At 42.8% G+C, this 15,744-nt stretch overlaps 1 protein-coding gene across 1 annotated transcript in view; it reads left to right on the top strand.

The window, feature by feature from the left end:
- LOC139278739 (DNA translocase FtsK 1-like) overlaps window positions 1-15,744 on the top strand; it is a 47,887-nt gene that overhangs the window by 15,898 nt on the left and 16,245 nt on the right. Inside the window, exons 5-9 of the mRNA XM_070897831.1 lie at window positions 377-491; window positions 1,749-1,773; window positions 3,730-3,862; window positions 6,002-6,152; window positions 13,732-13,774. Of these exons, the coding sequence (XP_070753932.1) occupies window positions 377-491; window positions 1,749-1,773; window positions 3,730-3,862; window positions 6,002-6,152; window positions 13,732-13,774 (467 nt within the window). The remainder of the gene's footprint in view (window positions 1-376; window positions 492-1,748; window positions 1,774-3,729; window positions 3,863-6,001; window positions 6,153-13,731; window positions 13,775-15,744) is intronic.

The raw sequence follows: 15,744 nt of genomic DNA, 5'->3' as shown, positions 1-15,744 counted from the left end.
GTAGGATTGTCTCTCCTCGGGCAATGACCGTGTTCTCTCTCTCACTCTGTAGGATTGTCCCTCCTTGGGCAATGACCACGTTCTCTCTCTCTCTGTAGGATTTTACCGGCTAGACTCAATGACTGTATTCTCCATTAAATTAGATTGTCCTGCAAGGCTCATTGACCTCATTCTTCTCTCTTTGACCTGTCCCCATTAGCACCTGTGAATTTAATTCTATTCTATATGAGTGGTACTTAGGAATATTTGTCTCTCTGGTTTGAGTGATCTAGGTTGAAATGAGAGTGAAAGTGATATTTTGGAAAGGGATTTGCTTGTTGTTCACCAAAATATCTTTGACTGATGCCATTATTTTATTTCAAATATTTCTATACAGTTCTGATGGTGGTGTCCTGGTCTGGATTGCACAAAATCTGAGCAGATTTATTCCACTTCATATTGATAGCCCCAAACTGCCAAGAGCTGCACGCAATTCTGCGAAGGATAAAGAGGTAATTGTCTCCACTTAAACAATTTCAGAAACACTTTTATATAGCCACATCTAAATTAACAATATATTTTATGTTTTTAAGCAAGCATTCTATACAATTGACTATGCTCTCCTGGCTGGCCTCCCATCTTCCACTCTACATAAACTTGAGCTCATCCAAAACTCGGCTGCCCGTGTGCTAACTCGCACCAAGTCCCGCTCACCCATCACCCCTATGCTCGCTGACCTACATTGGCTTCCGGTCTGGCAACACTCAATTTTAAAATTCTGATCCTTATCTTCAACTTCATCAATGGCTTCGCCATGTATCCTCCTCCAGCCCTACAACCCTCAGATATCTGCACTCCTCCAATTCTGGCCTCTTGAGCATCTCTGATTATAATCGCTCTACCATCGGTGGCCGTGCCTTCAGCTGCTAGTCCCTAGGCTCTGGAATTCCCTCCCTAAACTTCTCCACTTCTCTCTTCTCCTTTAAGACGCTCCTTAAAATCTCTTTGACCAGGCTTTTGGTCATCTGTCCTAATATTTCCTTATGTGGCTCGGTGTCCAATTTTGTTTGATAATGCTCCTGTGAAGTGCCTTGGGATGTTTTACTGCATTAACAGCGCTATATAAAGGTGTTAGAATTATTAAAAGTAAGTGGAGAATTATCATTGGAACTGTACATAGTGGAAGAAGAATTGCAGAATGGAATTGTATGGAAAAGAAAGATGAATGGTTCATTGGAATACTGTGTAACAGGGCCAGTGAATACTATATTGGAATGGTATTTAATAGGACTGTGGAGTAGTACCCTGAGATTTATACAATCAGACAGGTGAATGGTATACTGGAATTCAGTACAACAGGGGAGGTTAATGGTACACTGGAATTCTGTACAACAGCGGGGGGGGGGGGGTTAATGGTACACTGAAATTCTGTACAACGGGGGGTGGGGGGAGGGATTAATGGTACACTGGAATTCAGTACAACAGGGAGGGTTAATGGTTAAAGAGATTAATGGATATTGAAATTTTATACAAGGGAGAAGATGACCAGTTTGTTGAAGTTTTATACAATAGGGAGATAAATGTTATATTGAGAATGTATACAATCGAATAGTGAATGGTATTTGGAATTCATACACTGGAGGTGCATTGGAATTCAAAGTCCACCTCAGGTTTTTGTCCGTATTCTACTCTGCTTGTACTGAGTCACCAACACTTGTCTATTTTCTTATATTTTTACTCGGCATCTAAATGTGGATTCACTGATGCAGATTAAGGAAGAAGAACCAAGCAAAGGTAAATATTTATCACAAATTAGGGCAAAATGAGCAATAGCAGACATTTGATTTATCCAGATTTCACCATCATAAACCTAAGCAATAGCTATTGGTGATAAACATAGTAGAGACGGATTTCTGAATGTGACTACATGCTTGGATTAATGTCCACAAGTGATAGAAAGCAGCTTTTTATTGCTTTTATGTTCTTTGAATTACATGGTATTTCACATTGATGATAACTGTTGGATGCGTATAGCATTATCTACTTTCCCGTGCTAATTTGTAATATATTTACAAATATTAAACATAATATAATGGTTCAAATCCTATTGGGTCAATGGAAGTGTTTGTGGGAACTGCTCAGGATTGAGCAATATTAACTAATTTACCAAAATGTTCATTTTGTTGCATGTGGCTGAAGGAGAAAGTGAACATTTTCACTTCACGATTCCTTACTGTGACTGGTTAAATCCTCTCAGTAATAACTTTGTGTTCTGCAAACATTCAACAGAAATGTATAAGAAAGAAAACCTTGGATTTGTATAGCGTCTTTCACGACCACCGGACGTCCCAAAGCGCTTTGCAGCCAATGAAGTACTTTTTGAAGTGTAGCCACTGTTTCAATGTATTTAAAAATCTACCAGCCATATCTCGTGGCAGAGAATGAGAGTCAAAATGAAGTTATTTTCTTTACTTCTGGATCAAACCATGCTGGATTTAGCTCAGTGATTTATGAAATTGTGCCGCAATGTATTCCCGCAATACGTATTTGAACAGATGGGGAATTTGGATGAACTGGTTTTTCCTTCCCTTCCTCAATTTTCTCATCTTGTTGTTCAAGGCAGTGACTTCTGTGCTACATTTCCACAGGCACTGACTGCCTTTCAGTAACTACCCACCCTCCCTGGTGTTCTGGCCAATATCTATCCCTCAATCAACATACAAAAACAGATTATCTGGTCATTATCACATTGTTGTTTGTGGGAGCTTGCTGTGCGCAAATTGGCTGCCGTGCTTCCCACATTACAACAGTGACTACACTCCAAAAGTACTTCATTGGCTGTAAAGTGCTTTGGGACATTCAGTGGTCATGAAAGGTGCTATATAAATGTAATCTTTCTTTTCTTTCAAGGCAATTCTTGTGTGTTGCTAGATTGGTAGACTATTTGACTGTGGGGGCAGCACAGCTGAGTTTAATCCTGCCCTCACCCGACATTAACACGTGTGTATTTTCTACCTGGAGCCACTGACTGGCAATCAAAAAAAGGAAACCCTGATTTTTTTCCCATTCTCTAACTCAGTGCAGAGACCAATAGTATTGCCCCTAATGCTGAGCAGAGTCTAGGCAATTATCTCAGCGCAGATTGGGTATTGAACCTGGCAACTTTCTGGTCAGTTTGGCTCAGCAACCCACTGCCTCAACCAGCTGAGTGACCAGGGAAGTGTCTCGAATGATAGTATGAGGAAAGATGGGCATTGCAGAAACCTTTTGATAGAAACATAGAAAATAGGAGCAGTAGTAGGACATTCGGCCCTTCGAGTCTGCACCGCCATTCAATATGACCATGGCTGATCCTCTATCTCAACACCATATTCCTGCTTTTTCCCTATACCCCTTGATGCCTTTTGTTTCTAGAAATCTCTTTATCTCCCTCTTAAATATATTCAGTGACTTGGCCTCCACAGCCTTCTGTGGTAGAGAATTCCACAGATTCACCACCCTCTGAGTGAAAAAACTTTCCCTCATCTCGGTCCTAAATTTCCTACTCCATATCCTGAGACTGTGACCCCTTGTTCTAAACTTTCCAGCCATGGGAAACATCTTCCCCGCATCCAGTCTGTCCAACCCAGTCAGTATTTTATACGTTTCAGTGAGATAGAACGTAATCTTCTTTAGGAATTCATGCAGCACAATACAGCTGGGTCTTTTGTGAGATTAAGAATTTTTCAGTAAGTTTATTTTTATTGACAGAGACTAAGGTATCTCCACCAGCTCCAGAGCCAGCTCGAGACCCAACTCCAACTCCTGCTCCAGCTCCAACTCCAGAGTGCATTCCTGCTCCAGACACCCAACCACAAAGTCAACCACCACCTGTTGCAGAATGGTAAGCTGAGCAATTCAAAATGTTTGGAATATGTTCTTTCATTATAACCCACTGATCATGACTAAAGTTCCTAATCACCTGGGAACCAACCTCAGAGGCTACCTTGCTTCAAGCCAGGGAACAATATTTCTGTGAAATACTGTCTGAGAATCCTGGGACTGATGTCTGCCATTATCTTCGGCATCTCAATGTACTATCTCTGTGTTGGGCAAGATCCTGTAATGCTCAAGAATTCAACACTGCGACATGGTAAAGGGCTCGTTATAATCTTCACCATCTTGAGAATGGGTGAATGCTCATCTAGGACCAGGACACCCAGAGAGCAACTTAATTCATCTGGAATGTCACCAACTAGAGTCAAGGACAGCGAGGGTATGAATTCAGTTCCCTGGCACAGTTATAGTGCAAATCAGTGCGGGTATAGACAGTTGCCAAATAGAGGCAGGTGAGACCAAAAAGACCAAGGAGTGAATCAATACCAAAATATTCCCAGATGGGAACACATTATAAGCTTTTGCATAATGTAGGAACATAGGAACAGGAGTAGGCCATTCAGCCCCTCGAATCTGTTCCACCATTCAGTTAGATCATTTACTTGCCTTAGATCCATGTACCTTGATACCCTCACCTAACAAAAATCTATCAATCGCAGTTATGAAAATTTCAATTGACCCAGCATTCACAGCCTTTTAGGGAAGAGAACTCCAGATTTCCGCTCCCCTTTGTGTGAAAGACGACTTCCTAATTTCGCTCCTGAATGGCCTGGCTCTAATTTTAAGATTATGTCCCCAAGTTCTTTATTTCCCCATCAGAGGAAATAGTTTCTCTGTATCAACCATATTAAATCCTTTAACATTTTAAACACCTCGAACAGATCACCCCTCAAAATCCCATACTCAATGTGATCACCAATACTTCTTGTGATCAGGTAGGGCTGAGTATGAGCATGCCTTAGCTCTTCTTGCTTCCAGGTTGCTTGTGGTACGTGGAGTGTAATGAATGAAGAAAGGCTACCCATCCTTCGTGTGTCGATAATAATTCTTCCAATGAAGATACAAGCGTACAGTAATTCGATCTTCCTCCCCCAGGACCGAGTGGTCAGTTGGTGGTGATTTTTGCCGGTTCTAAGTTGCTTCACAGAAGCTAAGACCACCTCTACTGTAAGATAGCATAATCACTGGCTATTTGTATCACACCAAAATAGTGTAGACCTCTGTAAAAATGTATACGCTGACGTGAAGTATTTATAAAGTTAAAACATTTATTTTATGGGCTGGATTTTAGGCTTTTCTGTTTTTGGGGTGGGAACGTTACCGGCGGGGAATAGTTTGCACTTTGGTAAGGAATTTTCACCATCTGGGCCCTGCGTCAGGGGGCGCAGCACTAAGGGAGGCATTGTACACTTTTCGAGGCGCAAGCACTCGCACTTACTTGTCCAGCACTTTACCGTCCTCAGTACCGCCGACATGGCTAGACCGCTCTGGTTTCCCAGGCGGTCATTGCAAGGCGCGATTCCAGGCGTGTGGGTCGGGCTCGAGTCAAAACTCGGACGGTGTCGCAATGAAAGGCGTTGCACACCCAGCGCAGCTCTTCCTGGCGGTGCTGCTCAGCATCACCGCAAAACTGGTCCGGAGGATCGCGGTGAGGCGCAGGAGACCTCACTGCCGCCTTTCATGCCACTCTGGGGCAAAACCCGGAGCGCAAAGGACGGCAAAATCCAGCCCTATGTGTCTTATATAAAGGACGAATCATTAATAGCTTTGTTAAGCTCCAATGGTTAAATAATTTTACAATTTTCTCTATATTTCTCCCATTTCACAACAGTGCCACAGACACAGGGTAAGTTCTCTCCTGCTCTTTCCTGCTGTACTCTGGGCCACAGCTCGCTTTGATTGCACCATTTCCTCCTCTATGTCCCCCTGCGCTGTGTTCTCTGTTGTGCTCGCTCCCTCTGTACAAACCGCCTGTAGATGTGTGACTGTGCCCTTTTCTGCTGTTCCTCCTCTGGCACCTTCTCCTCTCAGCCCCGTTCTGCCGCCAGTGTCTGCTGCTACACTGCTCTTTGCTGATGCTGTCTGTGCTGCATGCTCCATGGGGAAACATGCAAATGTTTAAGAATGGCAGTGTACTTTCCTGCAGGGATGGAGGCGGTGGCGGTGGCGGTGGAGTTCTCAGGTGGCTTGTGCACGGACTCGGAAGGGTGTTACCGCAACCTGAAGAAAAAGTGAAACCAACCGATCCCACTGTGCCGACAGTTGAAGTCACCACCGCTCCCCAGGAAGAAAAGGAGGTGAGTACATCTGCAAGCCTTTTAGTTGGTTGTGTGTCAGGAAGAGACCTGAGTGGGACCCTGCACTAAATGGAAGGTGTGCTGCTGTATGATATATGCTGCTGGAGGTAAAGTACTGCTCTATATAATATATATATTACACAGTTAATCCAGCGATCTCGCAGTCCCGGCAGGGACCCACATTCAAAGATATAGAAATACAACACTGAGGCTCAATTCTCTGAACCGTGCTTCCTTCAACCACTGGGAGCATGGGAGTGTAATATATATTGAAGGAGGACAGCAAAGATGGTCATGATGGCTCCAAGCTTTAAATCAATGAGCTGCAAAGAGAGATTCACATTTTCTCATTAGGAAAAGAAAATGAAAGAAAGACTTACATTTATATAGGACCTTTCACAACCTCAGAATGTCCCAAAGGTCTTTACAGGCCCCCTAACAGTAGCTACACTGTAGCACAGAGTATAAATCAAGAAATAATGGAGGATTGGAAGAAAGTTACGGCAATTATCATTGGTGATTTTAATCTTCATATTAATTGGACAAATCAAATAGGCAAAGGTAGTCTTGAGAAAGAGTTCATAGAGTGTATGCGGGATGGTTTCTTGGATCAATGCGTTGTGGAACCAACCAGGGAGCAGACTATTCTAGGTCTGGTAATGTGAAATGAGGCTGGATTAATTAATGATCTTGTAGTGAAGGATCCTCTTCGGAAGAGTGATCATAGCATGGTAGAATTTAAAATTCAGTTTGAGGGTGAGAAAGCTAGGCCTCAAACTAATGTCCTGAACTTAAATAAAGGTAATTACAAAGGTATGAAGGCAGAGTTGGTTAAAGTGGACTGGGAAAATAGATTAAAGGGTAATACTGTAGAAAAGCAGTGGTAAACATTGAAGGAGATATTTCATAACTTGCAACAAAGATATATTTCAGTGAGAAACAAAGACTTTAAGAGAAGGCTAACTAAGGAAGTAAAGGAAAGAAAACTAAGGCATACAATGTTGCGAAGAACAGTGGAAGGCCAGAGGATTGGGACATTTTTAGAAACCAGCAAAGGACGACTAAAAAAATGATAAAGACAGAGAAGGTAGCATATGAGAGTAAACTAGCAAGAAATATAAAAACAGACAGTAAGAGCTTCTACAGGTATATAAAAAGGAAGTGAGTAGCTAAAGTAAACATTGGTCCCTTAGAGGATGGGACTGGGGAATTAATAATGGGTAACAGGGAAATAGCAGAGAGTTTGAACAAATATTTTGTATCGGTCTTCATAGTAGAAGACACTAAAAACATCCCAATAATTGATAATCAAGGAACTATTGTGGGGGTGGTTGGGGGGTGTGGGGGAGGTGGGGGGGGCGAACTTAAAACAATCACTATCAATAGAGATAAGGTAATAGGCAAACTAATGGGATTAAAGGTGGACAAGTCCCCTGGACCTGATGGCCTGCATCCTAGGGGCTTAAAGAAAGTGGCTGCAGAGTTAGTGATGCATTGTTTGTAATCTAACAAAATCCCCTGGATTCTGGAGAGGTCCCAGCGGATTGGGAAACTGTAAATGTAATGCCCCTATTTAAGAAAAGGCAGAAAGCAGGAAACTATAGACCAGTTAGCCTAACATCTGTCATTGGGAAAATGCTTGAGTCCATCATTAAGGAAGTAGTAGCAGGACATTTAGAAAATCATAAAACAGTCAAACAGAGTTAGCATGGTTTTATGAAAGGGAAATTACGTTTGACAAATTTGCTGGAGTTCTTTGAGGATGTAACGAACAGGGTGGATAAAGGGGAACCAGTAGATTTTGTGTATTTGGATTTCCAGAAAGCTTTCGATAAGGTACCACATAAAAACTTACTGCACAAGATAAGATCTCATGGGATTTGGGGTAATTAGCGTGCATAGAGGATTGGCTAACTAACAGAAAGCAGAGAGTCGGGATAAATGGGTCATTTTCAGGTTGGTAAATTATAACTAGTGGGGTGCCTAAGGGATTGGTGCTGGGGCCTCAATTATTTACAATTTATATTAATGACTTGGATGAAGGGACTGAGTGTAATGTAACCAAATTTGCTGATGATATAAAGATAGGTGAGAAAGAAAGCTGTAAGGAGGACACGAATAATCTACAAAGGGATATAGATAGGCTAAATGAGTGGGCAAAAATTTGGCAAATGGACTATAATGTGAGAAAATGTGAGGTTATCCACTTTGGTAGGAAAAATAAAAAAGCAAATTATTATTTAAATGGGGAGAGATTACAAAATGCTGCAGTACAGAGGGATCTGAGGGTTCTTGTACATGAAACACAAAACGTTAGTATGCAAGTACAGCAAATAATCAGGAAGGCAAATGTAATGTTGACCTTTATTGCAAGGGGATGGAGTACAAAAGTAGGCCAGTCCTGCTCCAACTATACAGGGTGTTGGTAAGACCACACTTGGAGTATTATGTACAGTTTTGGTCTCCTTATTTAAGGAAGGATATACTTGCATTGGATAGTTTGAGAAGGTTCACGAGGTTGATTCTTGAGATGAAGGGGTTGTCATATGAAGAAAGGTTGAGCAGGTTGGGCCTATACTCATTGGCGTTTAGAAGAATGAGAGGTGATCTTATTGAACATATAAGATTCTGAGGGGGCTTGACAGGGTAGATGCAGAGAGGATGTTTCCCCTCGTGGGGGAATCTAGAACTAGGGGGCATAGTTTCAGAATAAGAGGTCGCCCATTTAAAACAGAAATAAGCAGGAATTTCTTCTTTCAGAGGGTTGTGAATCTTTGGAATTCTCTACTACAAGGAGCTGTGGACGCTGGTTCTGAATATATTTAACATGGAGATCGACAGATTTTTGAATGATAAGGGAGTCAAGGGTTATGGGGAGCGGGCAGGGAAGGAGTTGAGGCCAGGATCAGATCAGCCATGATCTTATTGAATCGTGGAGCAGGCTCGAGGGGCCAAATGGCAACTCCTATTCCTATTTCTTACGTTCTTATGTAATGTCTCATCTGAAAGGAGGCACCTCTGACAGTGCAACACTCCCTCAGTACTGCACTGAGTGCCAGCCTGGATTTTGTGCTGAAGTCTCTAGAGTAGGGCTGGAAGCCACAACCTTCTGGCTCAGAGACGAGGGTACTATCATTGAGTGAGCCAAGGCTTCAAGCCAAGGAGGGGACACGATACAAATATTGACATTTATTTTAAAAAGTTAGTGTAAGCTGGAGAAGAAAATGAGGAGACATGATTGGGAAAGAAGGGAACAGCGAATTAAATATAATTATCTTATGACTAACCCAAGGCTCAGCTTGGTTGTTAAACAGATTTATTTTTTAAAAAGAAACGAAACAACCTTTGATTTTTCAACGGTCTTACGGAAGCAGCTCATAACTCCTTAAATCAACTATCAACATTCTAATGTCAGTCTCCTGATTAACTAATTCTATTAAGGTGGAAATGCAATCTCATCACAGTAACTCGGGGAGTAACTACATTCTCATTTGACTTGTTAACTTGCCACTCTGTTGAAGAAATCGTTTGAGAATTTATGGATCTCTGGTAATATCTGAAACGAATCTCTTCTATGGAGACTCTTATTCCATGTTAAACCCTCTCAAGTGGATGTAAAAGATCCTATGGCACTATTTTGAAGAAGAGCAGAGGAGTTATCCCCGGTGTCCTGGCTAATATTTATCCCTTAATCAATATAACAGAAACAGATTATCTAGTCATTATCACATTGCTGCTTGTGGGAGCTTGCTTGTGCGCAAATTGGCTGCCGCGTTTCCCACATTACAACAGTGACTACACTCCAAAAGTACTTAATTGGCGGTAAAACACTTTGAGACGTTCGGCGATTGTGAAAGGCGCTATATAAATGCAAGTCTTTCTTTTTTTTCTTTCTATATGTGCCCCTGAGCCATTCTGTGCTCCTGTGTGTGTGACACATTCAAACAGCATGGGGAGCTGTCCTTTCGCTCTACATCTGCTTGAGGAAATGACAGCAGCATATTCTTGTTTGATGTGCAACACTGATGGCTCCCAAGAGGTCAGAGAAGACAAAAACTGCCACTGTCGCAACTCAATGCCCAGCACAGACCCGTACAGGGTAACTCAAGGTGTAAACCGGTGCATCCACTGAGCATGTCACTGAAGTTTGGTGTTCAAATAAAGTTCCTCCTTCTGAGACATGGCTAATGGCTTGCGACAGGCCGTGAGCACAGCATCAGAGCATACATCTGCTTTTTATCAATGTATCAGCTGGAATTATGTATCACTGGATGTCTCCACCATAAAGTCACCAGCTTCCGATCCGAGACTAGTCGTATGGTTTTTTTCCATGTATCATTAGAAAATGATACAACTCGGAATGAGTGATCGTAGCATGATTGAATTTCAAATTCAGATGGAGGGTAAGAAAGTTGAATCTCTAACCAGCGTACTAAGCTTAAATAAAGGAGACTATGAAGATATGAGGGCAGAGAGTTAGGTAAAGTGGACTGGGAAAATAGATTAAAGTGTAGGACGGTAGATGAACAGTGGTGTACATTTAAGGAGATATTTCACAATTTTCAAGAAAAATTTATTCCAGTGAGGAAGAAAGGGTGTAAGAGAAAAGATAGCCATCCGTGGCTAACTAAAGAAATAAAAGACGATATCCAATTAAAAACAAGGGCATATAAAGTGACCAAAACTAATGGGAGAACAGAAGATTGGGAAGCTTTTAAAAGCCAGCAAAGAACGACTAAAAGAATGATTAAGAAAGGGAAGAAAGACTATGAAAGTAAACTAGCACAAAATATAAAAACAGATAGTAAGACTTTCTATAGATATATAAAAAGGAAAAGAGTGGCTAAAGTAAATGTTGGTCCCTTAGAAGACGAGACCAGGGAATTAGTAATGGGGAACATGGAGATGCAGAAATTCTGAACAAATATTTTGTATCAGTCTTTACGGTAGAGGACACTGACAATATCCCAACAGTGGATAGTCAAGGGGCTATGGGGGGGAGGAGCTTAACACAATCACAATCACTAAGGAGGTGGTACTCAGTAAGATAATGGGACTAAAGGCAGATAAATCCCCTGGACCTGATGGCTTGCATCCTAGGGTCTTAAGAGAAGTAGCGGCAGGGATTGTGGATGCATTGGTTGTAATTTACCAAAATTCCCTGGATTCTGGGGAGGTCCCAGCAGATTGGAAGTCTGCAAATGTAATGCCCCTATTTAAAAAAGGAGGCAGACAAAATCAGGAAACATCTGGAGTCCATTATTAAAGAAGCAGTAGCAGGGCATTTGGAAAAGCAAAATTCGGTCAGGCAGAGTCAGCTTGGATTTATGAAGGGGAAGTCAGGTTTGACAAATTTGCTGGAGTTCTTTGAGGATGTATCGAACAGGGTGGATAAAGGGGAACCAGTGGATGTGGTGTATTTGGACTTCCAGATGGCATTTGACAAGATGCCACATAAAAGGTTACTGCACAAGATAAAAGCTCACGGGATTGGGGTAATATATTAGCATGGATAGAGAACAGAGAGTCGGGATAAATGGTTCATTCTCTGGTTGGCAACCAGTAACTAGTGGGGTGCCACAGGGAGCAGTGCTGGGACCCCAACTATTTACAATCTATATTAACGACTTGGAAGAAGGAACTGCGTGTAACGTAACCAAGTTTGCTGACGATACAAAGATGGGAGGAAAAGCAATGTGTGAGAAGGACACAAAAAATCTGCAAAAGGACATAGACAGGATAAGTGAGTGGGCAAAAATTTGGCAGATGGAGTATAATGTTGGTAAGTGTGAGGTCATGCACTTTGGCAGAAAAAAATCAAAGAGCAAGTTATTATTTAAATGGAGAAAGATTGCAAAGTGCCGCAGTACAGCGGGACCTGGGGATATTTGTGCATGAAACACAAAGATTAGTGGGAAAGCGGGTTATGTAGAGGACACAGAGAGGCTGCAAAGAGATTTAGATAGGTTAAGCGAATGGGCTAAGGTTTGGCAGATGGAATACAATGTCGGAAAATGTGAGGTCATCCACCTTGGAAAAAAAAACAGTAAAAGGGAACATTATTTGAATGGGGAGAAATTACAACATGCTGCGGTGTAGAGGGACCTGGGGGTCCTTGTGCATGAATCCCAAAAGGTTAGTTTGCAGGTGCAGCAGGTAATCAGGAAGGCGAATGGAATGTTGGCCTTCATTGCAAGAGGGATGGAGTACAAAAGCAGGGAGGTCCTGCTGCAACTGTATAGGGTATTAGTGAGGCCGCACCTGGAGTACTGTGTGCAGTTTTGGTCACCTTACTTAAGGAAGGATATACTAGCTTTGGAGGGGGTACAGAGATGATTCACTAGGCTGATTCCGGAGATGAGGGGGTTACCTTATGATGATAGATTGAGTAGACTGGGTCTTTACTCATTGGAGTTCAGAAGGATGAGGGGTGATCTTATAGAAACATTTAAAATAATGAAAGGGATAGACAAGATAGAGGCAGAGAGATTGTTTCCACTGGTCAGGGAGATTAGAACTAGGGGGCACAGCCTCAAAATATGGGGGAGCCAATTTAAAACCGAGTTGAGAAGGAATTTCTTCTCCCAGAGGGTTGTGAATCTGTGGAATTCTCTGCCCAGGGAAGCAGTTGAGGCTAGCTCATTGAATGTATTCAAATCACAGATAGATAGACTTTTAACCAATAAGGGAATTAAGGGTTACGGGAAGCGGGCGGGTAAGTGGAGCTGAGTCCACGGCCAGATCAGCCATGATCTTGTTGAATGGCGGAGCAGGCTCGAGGGGCTAGATGGCCTACTCCTGTTCCTAATTCTTATGTTCTTATATTCTTATGTAAAAGGATAGTATACAGGTACAGCAAGTGATCAGGAAGGCCAATAGTATCTTGGCCTTTATTGCAAAGGGGATGGAGTATAAAAGCAGGGAAGTCTTGCTACATTTATACAGGGTATTGGTGAGGCCACACCTGGAATACTATGTGCAGTTTTGGTTTCCATATTTACGAAAGAATATACTTTCTTTGGAGGCAGTTCAGAAAAGGTTCACTAGGTTGATTCTGGGGATGAGGGGGTTGACTTATGAGGAAAGGTTGAGTAGGTTGTGCCTCTACTCAATGGAATTCAGAAGAATGAGAGGTGATTTTATCGAAACGTATAAGATTATGAGGGGGCTCGACAAGGTGGATGCAGAGAGGATGTTTCCACTGATAAGGGAGTCTAGAACTAGAGGACATGATCTTAGAATAAGGGGCCACCCATTTAAAACTGAGATGAATAGAAATTTCTTCTCTCAGATGGTTGTAAATCTGTGGAATTCACTGCCTCAGCGAGCTGTGGAAGCTGGGACATTGAATAAACCTAAGACAGAAATAGACAGTTTCTTAAATGATAAGGGTTAAGGGATTATGGGGAGTGGGCAGGGAAGTGGAGCTGAGTCCATGATCAGATCAGCCATGATCTTATTGAATGACAGAGCAGGCTCGAGGGGCCATATGGCCTACACCTGTTCCTATTTCTTATGTTCTTATGTTCTTATTAACTTTTTGATAATTATTAACCTACGTTTTTATTTTCTGATGCAGGAACCTGAAAAACCGAAGATAGAAGAGCCCCCCGCTGAAGCAAGTGAGTCCCTGGAGCTGAATGATGATGGTTATAATGTAATTGTTGCTCATTGTTGCAGGAGTTTATTTGGCAAAGGCCCTGAAATCCCGTAGGGATAATTCCCATCCGCTGCCGTATTGTGAGCAGGTGATTACATAGAAATGACAATAGGGAAACATTCCCCAAATAAGTCCTTGTTGGTGTTTATCCTCCACAGGGGCACCAGCCTATATGCCTGCCCTGCTTCCATAGCCCATTACTCCCGCTGCCCTTTGACTGGAGTCACACAAAGACCATAATGGATAAGAATGGCAGGTTTCCTTCCCTAAAGGATATCAGTGAACGAGTTGGGTTTACATGACAATCCGCTGGATTCAAGGTCACTTTTTTTCCAGAACTTTTCAAGTCTTTCTTCGTATTTGTATTTGCTCATGCCAGGCAACATCCTCGTGAATCTGCACCATACCATCTCCATCACCTGAATATTGTTCCAACCCAAAACTGCGCACAGTACTCCGACTCTGTTCTTACAAGGAGGGTGAACAGCTCTGTGATATTTTACTACGTCAAAGGCAATAACTTCAATCTTTTGTTGTTGCTGTTGGTGATAAAATGACCATCACATGCTTTACACTGTATTCCTGCTTGCCGCCATTTTAACTGCATTGTTACAGGCGCCTGGCAGAGCAGACGGGGGTTTCATTAATTTGTATAAGTTGAGATCCTGTGACACAATCAGGACCCCACTGGGATTTGCACTCCCGATCACGGTAATGGTGCACAGTGCCAGAGCCACCAGTGGAAGCTGGCAGCAAGAAGTAAGGTGGTCAGAAGAGGTCTGGGAAGCGCTGTATTTTAACATTTTTTATGGTATCCTTATAGACCAGGAGAAGCAAAGGTTCTCTTCCGGGCCCCACAAGGAAACCTTGAACCTCCCCTGCCCCAGGCTTCCCTCCCCCTTCCTGAACATGATATTCTAGGCACTTCCCCCCCCCATCCCCGCCCCGCCAAACTGACCTTAGTGCTGGGGACCATTCCGTCAGGTCACCAGCAATGGGCTCCTGCTCGCCCACAGGCCAGGCAATGTTTCTTGCCACCTTCAGTGGGAATCTAACACTGAACATGGAAATGGCCCCAGGAGTTAAAATCTCTCCAGGCTTCATGCAGTGCATTATGGGGGCTTCCCGCTCACTCCAGCCCCCACATGCCACACTCGTGTCCCGAGTTACAATTGGGGCTACTGATTCACCATTACATCTCTGCTTTTATTGTCTATACTTGTCATAAAGCCCAGTATTCTATTGGCTTTTTTATGGACTTATCTACTTGAGGTGCTGCTTTTAACATCCTGTGTATCTGAACCTCCAAATCCTTTTGCTCTTCCACATCACCAAATCTTCCGGCAACAACAACTTGTATTTATATAGCGCCTTTAATGTAGTGAAACGTTCCAGAGTGCTTCATAGGAATATTTTACACATGACCAAAGGCTTGGTCAACGAGGTATGTTTTAAAGAGTGTCTTGAAGGAGGAAAGAGCTCAAGAGGCGGAAGGTTCCAGAGCTTGGGGCTGAGGCAACAGAAGGCATGGCCACCTATGGTTGAACGATTATAATCAGGGATGCTCAGGAGGGCAGAATTAGAGGAGCACAGACATCTCAGGGTGATTGTGGGGCTGGAGGAGATTACAGAGATAGGGAGGGGTGAGGCCATGGAGGGATTTGAAAATAAGGGTGAGAATTTTGAAATAGTCAGTGATTAGTGAACGGAATTTGTGGCGGGGACGGAAAACAATGGCTTCGGTCTTTCCAATATTCAATTGGAGAAAATTTCTGCTCATCTAGAACTGGATGTCGGACAAGCAGTCTGACAATTTAAAGACTGTGGAGGGGTCGAGCGAAGTGGCGGTGAGGGAGAACTGGGTGTCATCAGCGCATGCGGAAACTGATGATGTGTATCCGGATGATGTCGCCAAAGAGCAACAAGATGAGA

The sequence above is a fragment of the Pristiophorus japonicus genome, chromosome 13 (assembly GCF_044704955.1).
Source record: "Pristiophorus japonicus isolate sPriJap1 chromosome 13, sPriJap1.hap1, whole genome shotgun sequence".
Lineage (NCBI taxonomy): Eukaryota > Metazoa > Chordata > Chondrichthyes > Pristiophoridae > Pristiophorus > Pristiophorus japonicus.
This window is presented reverse-complemented; position numbering and strand designations above follow the sequence as displayed.